General features: G+C 35.3%; 1 protein-coding gene across 2 annotated transcripts; it reads left to right on the forward strand.

Moving 5' to 3' along the window:
- Positions 1-4894: 4894 nt before the first annotated feature.
- LOC104725442 (ATP-citrate synthase beta chain protein 2) lies at positions 4895-9053 on the forward strand. 2 transcript variants are annotated; one of them, XM_010444110.3, is made up of 16 exons: positions 4895-5329; positions 5678-5787; positions 5883-5985; positions 6062-6127; positions 6223-6346; positions 6425-6559; positions 6650-6710; positions 6795-6871; positions 7001-7156; positions 7244-7372; positions 7461-7593; positions 7736-7863; positions 8009-8114; positions 8201-8277; positions 8374-8444; positions 8526-9053. In XM_010444110.3, exons 2-16 carry the CDS (start codon positions 5688-5690, stop codon positions 8884-8886), a joined length of 1827 nt encoding a protein of 608 aa, XP_010442412.1. In that variant the 5' UTR covers positions 4895-5329; positions 5678-5687; the 3' UTR covers positions 8887-9053. The 2 variants fall into 2 exon arrangements, with proteins under 2 accessions (XP_010442412.1, XP_087328249.1); XM_087472123.1 differs by having other exon boundaries at positions 5312-5590.
- Positions 9054-14027: the final 4974 nt, after the last annotated feature.

Below are 14027 nucleotides of genomic sequence, written 5' to 3' on the forward strand. Positions count from 1 at the left end.
TTCTTTCTCTAGTCTTTTACACACACACACATATATATATATATATATATATATATATATCAATATATGACGACTTGACATGTGGTAGAGCGTCTTGGGATTTCCAGGATAGACTTGACTAGGAACTTTTCATACGTACGAAAATGATTCAAACGCAGAGTCAGTTTCTTGAGGATCGTGGAATTCTCTAGGAAGTACCTTATTAGCTGCCCTTCTGCATCATGTCCCGAGATGGTGGTTTTGATATCAACATACTCAAGCGATGATAACAAACACTCTGGCACATAGGAATCGAATCCACTCAGCTCTTTGTAGGGCATCTTCTTAGAGTTGTTATTCCATAACTGAAGTAAAAAGGAGAGGAGAGAAAATAAATAAAAAGATAAAGCAAAATCAGTTCAAAGAGATGACAGATACGATTAAGCGCAGATCATCACCAAGATGAGGGATTTCAAGTTTGGGCAGCCCTCGAGAAAGGTTGGCAACATATTTAAATCAAATACACGAAGAGTTAAATGCAGGCGGGACATGTAACCAAACTGAGGCAGCAGTTCTTCTTTCGAGTATTGATAGATGATCTGAAAACCAAAAAATGTGAGTCAGAAACTGGTTTCATGATAGAACCTTGAAAATGTGATATGTCCAAGAGCATAACAGTCTTATATAAATATATACCTTGAAAATGTCTTTACATATTGTCATATCTCTGACCTTGGAAATCCCAGGGAGAAAACTGTGGATGATACCACTTCTCCTCAATGAAATGCTTGCTTCATTAATATCTTCCAAGCCAAAGGGGAGACCAAAGGGGATAGAGATGGTTTTGGATCTCCTGGTTGGCCAATGGCCATAAATCGTTTATCAAACATAACTAATTTTTTTCTTTTTTGGTCAAACAATTTGCCTTCATTCATTCAATATGGAAAACCAGTGCTAGTACAAAGAAGGAGCAAAGTGCCAAAGTTTGAGACATTACAATAAATGGCAATCCCCAATGCCAAAAGGAAGTAAAAAAGAGTTCATCGATTTTGAATCCAAGAGAGCTATGAAACCAAAAGCTTGGGAGCCTAGAGGCACATGTGAGATCATGGAAAATCGAGAGGCCATCCTCAAGAGCTTCAAAGGACAGATTAGTGGTCATGGTCATTAGACATTGTGACGTTGAGAAAAGATTCAGTGTGTTGGTGTTTACCAGGGTGATATGTACCCGCAATAACAGCACAACAAGGAATCGAGTGACTATGTTGTTATAGTCAGATAGGGGTTGCTTTAACATCCAAAGCATAGGGTTTGGATCATTCTGAGGAATCGCAAGAGAGACAGCTTGGATCCATGTGAAGGAGGTGGTTGGGAGACGATGCTTGAAGTCATCAGATGACCAGCTTGAATGGTATCCGTTAATGAACATAAGGCGTTCAAGATCAAACATACCACTTTTGCTAGAACCATTCAAGGAGCAAAGACCATAAACGCGAATGCTTTTAAAAACAAAATTCAATCCCCTAGAATCAACTAAAGCCAGGTTCCGATCACAATGAAAGAATAGCCAGAGTAAAATTGTTGTTACCTTTCTCTAATGGAGTCTTCAACCATTGAGTAGAGGGTAAAACAACAGCTCTTGACATTGGAGCGACATGGATAATGATAAAGAGGACCTGGGCTTACTAATTTCACCATCTCGAGAAGAGCATATAGATTTGATTCGTTTTTGGGCTAATGGACCTATCTTGAAACCTAAGTCCACTAGGAAAAACCCTAGGTTCCCAAGAGAGAAGTACCATGGGAGTTGATTCTGTCGGTCGCCCGAGTCTTGCGGAGATAGCTGCGGTGCAAGGGGGGCTCTCCGATGAGTGTGAGATCGGCAGGGGTAATTGGTGGCCGCGGCAGGGGTTGTCATTGATAACTATGTCCACTTGGAAAAATCCTAGCTTTAGAACCGATTGCCAAGATGAGAAGAGACTGTGACAGTTGACCGGGAATGACAAAGAAGAGAGCATCTCTGGTGAGTGACAGAACGGTGGGAACAACTGGTGCCTTCGGTTTGATTCGACGATGGGATCTATGTCCACTGGGAAAAACCCTAGATTCACGATAGATTGTCGTAGAGAGGGATGAGTCAATTGGCTTCCCGAGATTTTCGAAGAAAGACTTTCCGGTGAGTGGTAGAACAGCGGGAGCATGCGAAGGTCTTGGTTTAGATTGGGAAAAACTTTTATTAGGGTTTGATAAGAGTTAAAAAGGAGAAAAATTGGGGAAAAACGTGAAGCAAAACAAGCAAAAGGGGCAAAAGAAAAGATAAGCAAGTGAAGGGACGATTGGATCCCGACGCTGGCGAGCAGTAGCTTCACCGACATCGGAAAATGTGGTTGGAGTAGTGTCTTCGATAGTTATGTCTGGGAGAGACTCTTTAATGTACCTTTTTTTAATAAAAAAACCATTTATCAAACAAAACTAATTAGGTTTGCTTTTTTCAACTTAGGTTTTTGATTTTAAACCCTTGTAATTTACTGTATTTTCTCATGTTCAGATGCATATAAATTAAATGCACGTGATTTAGGTTCGGACATATATATATATATATATAGTCATGGTATAATACTAGAGTATGTTTAATATCTTTACTCTTCGATTTTTTTTATCAGTATCCTTCTTAATACCCTGAGGGTTGTTCATTCTTATATTTACATGGAAGACCTGTCAATTGATCATGAGTCTAAATGAAGTGGTATGAATCTTTTGCATATGTCATTGGCTTTTTCAGTCTTTGCCAATATCTATTGACCACGAATTAGTACAATATATTGGCTCTGGTATGTACCTCCTTGGCAAAGAGTCCTTATGGACTGAATAGTTGTTGACGGAGATGGTTACGATCGAGCATGGAACATAGGTTGATGAACAATGGAGAGAAACATGAATGTTTCATGAAAAATTATAGATCATTGAGAGCATTTGTAAGGTAAGGTCATGGCTGAAAAGTGAGAGGGGATATAATGGAAGTCATCCATCACCCTCTCTTTATTTTACTTTTCTTTCTTCCAACTTCTGCTTCAACCTCATGTTATTGATGTTTTCATGTTCATACCCTCTTGGTGATTTAGTATAGAATAGACGTACTCTCCTAATTTCTTAGAAATAAGTTTAATAATTTGTTTTATATTTTCTTCTTTAGTTATTTTCTCATAATCTTTATCCTTGCATGCAAGGTTTAGAACTATCTAATTAAGTATACATTATACGGCTTGGAGAAAGTACTTTGAAGAAAGTGTTTTATCGTTTTAAATATATAAAGTCAATGGTGGTAAAAAGTTTAAATTTTATAAAAACTTGTTAAAGGATTTTCACATATTAATTAAAAAAAATTATGAAAATTTAAATTATGTATCAATGTATATAAAAAATGGAGTAGTACTTTTATATTTGTATAATACTATAATCACATATGATGGTAAACTGATAATCTAAATTAATGTTCTTAAAAACAAAATTATCAATCGTTACATATTGGGCGTAGCCCAGATTATCTTCTAATATCAAACTAAAATATACTCATAAATAAGAACTAAACAAAAACATTAATTTTTAAAATGAAGGGAAATTTTTAAAACTAGTTACTCAAAATAATATACAGTATTATGAATTCACCAAACTACTAATCATATTAAGAAAACGTATACAAGTAAATTATTTAAACAAAACAATTTACACCAAACAACCTATAGCGACTTTGATAACTATGTAGACAACGTGTATTGCTTATATCAATAAGTTATCATATCCAATCTAACATTATTAGTTCCCTTAGTACGAAACCAATTATGTTATACGAAAATTAATGCCGCATGCGTAAGCATATATCAAAAATGACAAAACCAAACTTATATATCATTCTCCCGGCCCATACCTAAAATCTTGAGAATAACACAAACAATAGAGTAGACTGTATTCAGTCATTCTAAATTTGCTGCCGATCTTTTCACAATGTCGCTACGTACCTATATGTTCAAAAAATATGTCTATAACGATGAATTGCGGCATCGGCTAGACATGCCAAATGTTAGCTAATTGGTTACTCGTGATATGCGTAATTAACTATTCGTTAAAAATGTTTTTAACTAGGCAATTAGATACATATAGGAGTATCAGTGACACTAGTCTTTTAGAAGAAAAGTGAATGAAACATATTCACATTTGCATTAAAATTAAAAAAAAAAACAAAAAAACAAAAAAAAAACAAAAGGTGACATATGGATGTAAATATATAGAGATAGTTCTGTGAAGCTCATCTATGGCTTTGAATGGAGAAGGCATATCATGCAGAGTAGATCTAGTAGTTCAAGCAGAATAAAAGTATATCAAATATTTAGTTGTTCAAGTGCAGATCAAAAGTGAACAAATCAGATCTGCATGTATTTCTCCTGCATTTATCACAAAAAGACAAAAAAAATTGAACTGCATAAAGATGAACTGCAATCATTTTTAAAAATTTAAAAAATCTTGAATGATAACTTAATGATAGAAAAAGTACATAAAAGGGTGAACTGCTATTTTTCCATTCAAAGGGTATATATGCACAATAAATCTTATCACTTTACTTGTATATATACGAACGTAAGTTTCAGTATAACTGATTCACCCACTCTCACTTCCATAAGAAAACATAAGACAAAGAGTTCTTTCTTTCCAGTTTCCAATATTTCATTTCTTCATAAAAGCCATTTATTTAAATTTCATGTGTCTTTACATTTACCTATGTTTACGCTAATATCATATAACAAAGCAATATTATCAGTTATCTAACTTTCCAAATACTTCAAGACCTGACATTAAAATTATTAAAAAAATGTTTCAATGAATGCTTGCTTGATTCACAATCCCATCTTTAAAATAAGTTGCTGAATCTTGAAGACAAAACAGCCAATTACGTGCACCAACGAGGACGACATTTAAACGACCCATCTTATTATGGTCTTAATAAACTAACCACGTTTTGCAAAATTAAATTTACAAAAAGAAGTATTATATAACTGTTAGGTGTTCTTCTTTTGTCAATGTAAAGATTGAGAGAAATCAATTTTGGGTAGAAAGAAGTTGTGAACTAACTAACTACCTTACCAATAAGCCCACATGACCATGATGATGATGATGATGATCGCATGTACCTCCACCATCACTGTGATGTGAGAAGCTTTTGTTTCCCTCCCATTTCTCTATATTAATGCTACTTCCTCTCCAAAACCATCCCTCTCTCTCTCTCTCTCTCTCTCTCCCTACCACCAATTTATTCTCTCTCCCTCTTAACTACTGACTCGACTCGGGTCTTGACCAGGTCTGTACTATTTTGGATCGAACAATTCGTATAAGCTTTTTTAGATCTGTCTTGAGTCTGATCCCTGTTTTTTCATCTTAAAAGTTTCGATATTTACGAGGAGGGTTGCGTAAAAATCGAAACTTTTTTTGTTTTTTTTTTGTTTCTTTTCTTCAATCCTAGATTCGTTTAATGTAGTGATGAGATCTGTGTGTTAGTGATTTAAGAAATCGGAATTAGTGTGAAGTAACCTGTTCCTTACTCTGTTCGTGTTCGATTCAGGTTCTGAAATAAGAACAATTTATATAGCCAGTGGCATTGCCTTGTGGATCTGATGATAATTGTCTCTATGTTTGTTGTGATTCTCAGTTTTTGAGCTATGGCAACGGGACAGCTTTTTTCTCGGACCACACAAGCTTTGTTCTACAACTATAAGCAGCTTCCTGTTCAACGAATGCTCGATTTCGACTTCCTTTGTGGTAAATTTAACAAATTGGAGTGTCTAGATTTAGTTGACTGAGATCAATGTGACCGTTGAGATTTTGTTGTTAAAGGATCATTTGCTTTGTGACAGGACGTGAGACTCCTTCTGTTGCTGGAATCATTAACCCTGGTTCTGAAGGTTTTCAAAAGCTCTTTTTCGGGCAGGAGGAAATCGCTATCCCTGTTCATGCCGCGTAAGTTTATAAGCATGTCTCCGAGAGAAACTAACGATGTGCAAATCTTGTTTTTAACTTTGTTTCTGTAATGCAGCATTGAGGCAGCATGTGCGGCCCATCCGACCGCAGATGTATTCATCAACTTTGCATCTTTCAGGAGGTTTGTATGAGAATTTCATCATTTCATGGAACAAACGCAGCATGGCTCTTTGTGATAGTTTAGCTAATGTTTTTATTACTTCTTGTTATCAATAGTGCTGCTGCTTCATCCATGGCTGCTTTGAAGCAGCCAACTATTAAAGTTGTGGCAATTATAGCTGAAGGTGTTCCAGAATCAGACACTAAACAGCTGATTGCTTATGCTCGTGCAAACAATAAGGTGTGTTTTTGTGTGATGATTAGCTTCTGTTAACCGTTATGGTAATCAGAAGTTGTGAGACTGATTTGGTTGGTTTAGGTTGTTATTGGACCGGCTACTGTTGGAGGTATTCAAGCTGGAGCCTTTAAAATTGGTGACACTGCAGGAACAATTGATAACATTATCCAGTGCAAGCTATACAGACCTGGATCTGTTGGTTTTGTCTCCAAATCTGTATGTGCTGAATTTTCAGAACTTTATAATCTGCCTAAAAGCTCACGTTGATGTCTGAGAGTTTTATTCATTACTCTTCTTTTCTCGCAGGGTGGAATGTCTAATGAAATGTACAATACTGTTGCCCGGGTGACTGATGGGATCTATGAAGGTGAGTTTTGATGTAAGATAATCTACTAATGACATATTCAGCTGAAGATTCTTAACTCTGTTGTTTATTTGGGGCTTGTTATAGGCATTGCTATTGGTGGAGACGTGTTCCCAGGATCCACTTTATCTGATCACATCCTTCGGTTTAACAACATCCCACAGGTATAAACTAATCTTCAACAGTTTAACATGTTGCTCGCTGAAACGGTCCTCAGCGGAATGTTACAAATGGTTTCACATTTCGATCATTCAATTCATTTATGCCTTATAATTCAGTAAACTATATTGCAGATTAAAATGATGGTTGTGCTTGGAGAGCTTGGAGGAAGAGATGAATACTCTCTTGTTGAAGCCTTGAAACAGGGAAAAGTCAATAAACCTGTGGTTGCTTGGGTCAGCGGAACTTGTGCACGGCTCTTCAAGTCTGAAGTACAGTTTGGTCACGCAGTAAGTGGCACGAAAGAACCTATTAAGCAATGCCCTTTTGTCTGGTTTCCGAATTAAAAAAAAATTGTTGACCATGATTATATATAGGGTGCCAAAAGTGGTGGCGAGATGGAGTCTGCACAAGCGAAGAATCAAGCTCTCATGGATGCTGGAGCTATTGTTCCCACTTCATTTGAAGCCCTTGAATCTGCAATCAAAGAGACTTTTGAGAAACTGGTCAGTTCCCCCGTGTTCTTCGTTAGTATACTGACAACACATTGTCCTTTATTGCAATCTTATGCGTTCATTCAATTCCTCCTAAAAGGTTGAAGAAGGAAAGGTCTCTTCTATCAAGGAAGTCATTCCTCCACAAATTCCAGAGGATCTCAATTCCGCAATTAAGAGCGGGAAAGTTCGGGCTCCTACTCACATAATCTCCACCATCTCTGATGACAGAGGTATTGTTTTGGATACTATACCATATTCATATGCTCTTTTCTACTGAAACAAAGAGTACTGGAAGAGTTACACTAGATTCACATGCCTCTTTAGCTCGTTTTTCTGATACTTGACAACAACGTGCCACATATTAATTTGCAGGGGATGAGCCGTGCTATGCCGGTGTGCCAATGTCTTCTATCATTGAACAAGGCTATGGAGTGGGTGATGTTATTTCTCTTCTATGGTTTAAACGTAGTCTTCCTCGTTACTGTACAAAATTCATCGAGGTACTGATTTCTCTCTTTGCTTTTTAACATATTTTTTCTTGATATACAATGTTCTCATCTCTCTCTATCCCTTCATACATATACACATTTGCATAGTGAGATTTGACTCTGGTCTCTGCCACTTTTGAAAATTGCTTTGAACTAGATATGCATAATGCTGTGTGCTGATCACGGTCCGTGTGTCTCTGGCGCTCACAACACCATTGTAACAGCAAGAGCAGGCAAAGACCTTGTCTCAAGTCTTGTCTCTGGTAAGTCAACATCTTTTTACCCAACCAAACACAAAAGTTTTCTTTGTTGTCCAATATTCTCAAAGACTGTTAAAACCTTTCAACAGGTTTACTTACCATTGGTCCTCGATTTGGTGGTGCCATTGATGACGCTGCTCGATACTTTAAAGACGCGTGTGACAGGGTAAAACACTATTTTATTTCCCCCAACGGCAATTGCAATTGCCAGAGAGAATATAAATTTTTGGATCTGATCTCTCTCATTGGTTGCTTGTTTCAGAATCTCACACCTTATGAATTCGTGGAGGGAATGAAGAAGAAGGGAATCAGAGTCCCTGGGATTGGACATAGGTAGAAAACAGAACATTGCAAGAAATAAACAAATCTGCACCCGTTTGTCTTGTCTGAAACATGTTATCTTCTTTTTGGTAGGATCAAGAGCAGAGACAACAGAGACAAAAGAGTGGAGCTGCTTCAGAAATTTGCTCGGTCTAACTTCCCATCAGTAAAGTACATGGAGTACGCAGTGACAGTAGAGACTTACACGCTCTCGAAGGCAAACAACCTCGTACTCAACGTTGATGGAGCCATTGGATCTCTCTTCTTGGACCTTCTAGCTGGAAGTGGGATGTTCACCAAGCAAGAGATCGACGAGATTGTTCAGATTGGTTATCTCAACGGTCTCTTTGTTCTTGCTCGCTCCATTGGTTTGATCGGGCACACTTTTGATCAGAAGAGATTGAAACAGCCACTGTACCGTCACCCATGGGAAGATGTGTTGTACACCAAGTAAACTCATCGCATTCTATTTTTGTTATTATTTTAGCTTTTAACATTCTTCTGAGAGATGTTACTGAAAAAATGCATATCTATATGCTCTTCTTCTTCTCGTATGTCTCTTTTGTTATGATGTTTGTTTGTTTACTCCTTCGTCCATTTATCTAAACTTTCTTTGTCTTTCTTCCTCTGTTTACACCCAAATCAACAATTTTTGGGATTCTTACATACCAAAAGTTTTTTTCTTTTTCTTTTTGAGGTTGAATTTATATGGACAGAGCTTATCAGTTGAGATCTCACATGTTCATAAACGAAACCAATCCTGCATAACTCGAAGTTCTCCATCACTTGATGAATCTGGACAATCTAGTTCTGAAACAGAGGCTCCAGTCCATTTTAAGAAAAATGCTTGTGACGGCTTAAACTTTCCTAATTCTCTCTAAAGAAACAAAACGTTAAATAATGGTATCCTAAGGTAGTTTTATTTTCTTTGAGAGTAAAATTTGTTTAAAATTTTGACAGTTAAATCTATATCATATACAAAGAGATACAACAACTTTACTTTGGCCATTACCATTATAGGAAAATTGGTAATTTCATATTACCATTATAGGAAAATTGGTAATTTCATACTCCAGGGATATGTTCAATTCCTACACCATGTTTAATACTGTGTGAATCCATACATTAAATTTAATAAAATTTAAATTCACTGCCCAATTCGTAAAACAGTGTTAAAACATACATAAGCCTTAACGGTGTTAAGAAACCGTCAACGATTGCTTACGTGGACGCCACATATGAAACGACGTCGTTTTGAGAAACAAAAGAAAGAGCTTCTTTTGGTTAAAACGACGTTGTTTCTTTCTTTCTGTTTTTTTCTTCCCACTTCTTTCCCTCTCTGTTTCTTTCCTATGGAGCTATGCGTCGGCGTTTCTCCCAATAGGCTCCCCTTGTCGAAGTCTCCGGCGGTGGAAGAAGATCCTTCGGTTTCGAATTCGCTCATGGTGGCGTTCAAACGCTCTCAGGCAAATCAAAGACGGCATTCAGAGTCTTATCACCTCCAGCAGATCCACGCCAGTAACGGCGGCGGATGTCACCTCCAGCAGATACATGCCAATAACAGCGGCAGATGTCAAACGACGGTTTTGAAAGTTGAGTTGAAGTATTTTGTACAGTCGATCCTCGACGATCCGATTGTGAACCGAGTCTTTGGTGAAGCCGGGTTTCGGAGCTCCGATATCAAGCTTGATGTGCTTCATCCTTCGGTAACGCATTTCTCTTCTCGCTTCTCTCGAGGTCGTTGTCTGTCTCTCTTCCTCTGTAATCTTTCCAACTCAGATCCGAATGGTGACTTCCCGTTTAGTGGAAACAGTGGTTTTGATGAGAATTCTCGGAGAATCAGAGAAGTTTTACGCCAGAAAAAAAAAGGAGGAAGAAAAGAGAAAATGACGTCGTTTTAACCAAAAGAAACTCTTTATTTTGTTTCTCAAAACGACGTCATTTCATATGTGGCGTCCATATAAGCAGCCGTTGACGGTTTTTTAACACCGTTATGGTTTATGTATGTTTTAACACTGTTTTACGAGTTGAAGCAGTGAATTTAAATTTTATTAAATTTAATGTATGGATTTGCACAGTATTAAATATGGTGTAGGAATTGAACGTACCTCCTAACTGGTGTATGAAATTACCGATTTTCCACCATTATACGAAATATCTAGTAGTTGACTTCCAAATTAACCATTTCAAGATTCCAATAGCATCATCAAAAAAAATAATTTTGAATTGATGAATAATTTGGATTTAATTGTCGAAAGTGAATTGTATATTGGTTGCTCTTGCATGCATACTTAGGTCACATTCACATATCTTTAAGTTAGCGTGGGATGGTCATCTATACTATTATTTGAAAAGCTACTTTATAAAACATAACATTGTTGTGTAAGAAATTACATACCCATACCCATGTCATTTGGTTGTAAGATTATTTAAAAATTTCTCATTAAAAGTAAAAAAATGTAAATAAAGTTTAAACTAATAATATACACAAGAAGCTTTTGTTTCCAGAAGATTAATCTCAGATAATATATTTATCGCTCATGAAATGATTCATACTTTGAAGACTAATCCAGATTGTAATGAAGATTTTATAGCCATTAAAACAGATATGTCTAAGGCATATGATCGAGTGGAGTAGTGTTTTTTGGAGAGCTTATTTTCTCGTCTTGGCTTTGATCGAAAATGGATTGATTTGATTATGGCTTGTGTTAGATCTGTCTCCTATTCAGTGCTGTTAAATGGGAAATCATATGGTTTCATTCAACCGTCTAGAGGTATACGTCAAGGAGATCCTCTTTCGCCTTCTTTGTTTATCCTCTGTGCAGAAGGTCTTGTTAACACTATGAACAAAGCTGAACAGGAGAAGAGAATTTCGGGACTAAGGTTGACAAAAAGTATCCATAGGTTCAGCCTTTATTGTTTGGTTCAGGATATAATTATCTCTGCATCTCTGCATCTAGGTAGTGTTTTTAGATGCTTTGAGAATAGATGCTTGAACTTAGCATTTACATTGACCAGACTCTTATCAAAACTCTTTTCTCCATCATTTAACATCAGAGTTGTTCCTTGAATGTTATTACTAGCATATTGAATTACCATACGATTAAGCAAAACCAGTCTTCACAAGCTTAGTTTAGAATCTTGAGATTGTTGTTTGAGAAAGATTTTGGATTGATATGCAGGATCAGTTAAGGCGTGAAAGCAAGAAGAGCCAAAGTGGTGGTGATATGCATAATCTTGATTAGGCTGCAACACAACCTGCAAGCACAGAGCTTCCTTCGACCCATCCGATTCGTCTTGGCCTTGCTCTCAACTTCTCTGCTATCTACTACGAGATCATGAACTCTCCTGAAAGGTCTCAATCTAAAACATCAATTAATACATATACCATCAAGTGTCTTCATCGTCTGATTTCTGAAACCCACAGAGGTAACAGATTAAAACCATTAGCACAAAGTGAACCTACATCTATGAGATACTATAATCAATCATGAACATATTTTCCAAAAACTATATTTTCAAAAATAAGAGACTCAAAATTATATCCTACCATTGGAGGGGATAATTTTAATTAGAATGTTAAGGGTTCTTATATTATAAACAGTATCTTATATATTCATTAAAAATTACAATAGTACATAAGAGACTGGAAATTAAATCCCACTGTTGGCCTTGCTCTTAGAGCATCATTATTGGCTGAATGTTTTTCAAAAAAAAACAAAAAAAATATTTTTTTTACAAATTATTATTATTTATTTATTTTTTAATTTTTGTTCCACTGAACAAATGATACATGTCTTATTTGGTCTGAGAATCGTTTCTCAAGTGACTCTGGGAAGAAACGTTTCCCTTCTTTTTTTCTCTTCTCTCTTTTCCTTTTTTTATTTTTTAATAAGAATATTTGAAAGAGCATCTCCCAGTAATGATGGTCTTATGCTCTTTGTAATTTTTCAGATTCTCTTTAATTTTTAAAAAAATTCTATGAAGACAAGAAAATAATTTAAACTAATAAAATATTTTAAATAATTATTAGTTTCCAAATAAAATAATACACTTTCTCTCTCTAATTTATTATGGACAAAAATTAAGAAATATTTTTTAAAAAAAATTGTTAACTAATCAAACTTAAAAACTAAGATTTGATATTATACCATATTATATATTTTAATTATTGTATTAATTTGTAATGAAACAACTCATGTTTATAGCACGTTTGGTTGTATTCATTGTGAATTTTATTCTTGTTCTGTTGATATACCTTTATGGCTGTTTCCAACATTGTATCATCCAAACATTGATTCAAGTTAATGCAAGTAATATTTTGACCCAAAAAAAAATTATTATTGTATAAATTTCTTTTCATAGTACTTTTACATTTTTATTAAAAATTTGTTCCTATTCATATTTTCTTTTAAAACTTTTGAAATTTTGTAAAATATTTGTCGGTATAAAGAAAGATTCTGAACTAATTATGAGTCTCTGTTCCTGTTAATATTTCCTCTTTATATACTCCAGACTACACTTAGCACTGAAACACAAATTTTTTAAAACAGACAAAAAAATATAGATGTTTCCGTTGTAAACAAACATTTTCATATCATTATATTATATTTCATAATTTTACATTACTTAATAACTGATAAAATTTGTTGGAATAGTTTATATTTTAGTAAAGAAACTGTAAATGAGGTAATGTAAATAATTTTTGTTTACGGTAAACTTATAACAAAAAGACATGAATTTGGTAGCATGAAAGCTAGCTAAGGTTATCGATCCCATATTCTTAAATCTTAATATATATATATATATATATATATATATATATATACACACACTACTCCTCGTGGATATGGGAGCAAATTAAAGTTTATAGACAAACTTGACATGCCATGAGTCATGCATGTCTATATCTAAACCGTGATTTGTCCTTCGAAATTGTTGGTGATCTACCAAACTACCAATGTGTAGTCCAATATCATGGCCAATATATTAATATATATTACCAACTCAAAGAATCTATAACCTCTCGGTCCTCTCCTCTGTTTATGGATATAGATGCGTCGACGACGTTCTTTACTTTAACACTACTTGTATATGTGGCAATATAACAACCATCACTTTAACACTATATTATTTTTCAAGTGATTAGGTTTTTTATTTTATTTTGCATGGCTAAATTCAAATTATATGACATAGCATCCCACCTTTGCCCTCATTAGGTCAAGGACCCGGTCCTTGTTTCTATTTTCAGACACGTAATTTGTTTGGTACCATACTCGTTTTTTTTTACCAACTACTCTATAATCTTATATGAGTATAACATATACAATATCTACATATATATGGTCACTTATCTACAAAGATAGATACTAAGATACATATAAGGCCCAAATACATACTTAAATGGGATCTAGTTGTTTCCGCACCACTCACCACAGATATTAATTTTTGATTAGGATGGGTGACGAACTGTCCTAAGTATCCGTGACTTGATTTTTCAAAGTGTTGGTTATAAATGAATATTATGTGTAGATTTTACAGTGACATTATTGCGAGTCTTAAACACATGTAACAAGAATGGTCACCGGATTATCC

This window comes from Camelina sativa, chromosome 11, assembly GCF_030686135.1.
Source record: "Camelina sativa cultivar CO46 ecotype springtype chromosome 11, ASM3068613v1".
In the NCBI taxonomy this organism is placed as follows: domain Eukaryota; kingdom Viridiplantae; phylum Streptophyta; class Magnoliopsida; order Brassicales; family Brassicaceae; genus Camelina; species Camelina sativa.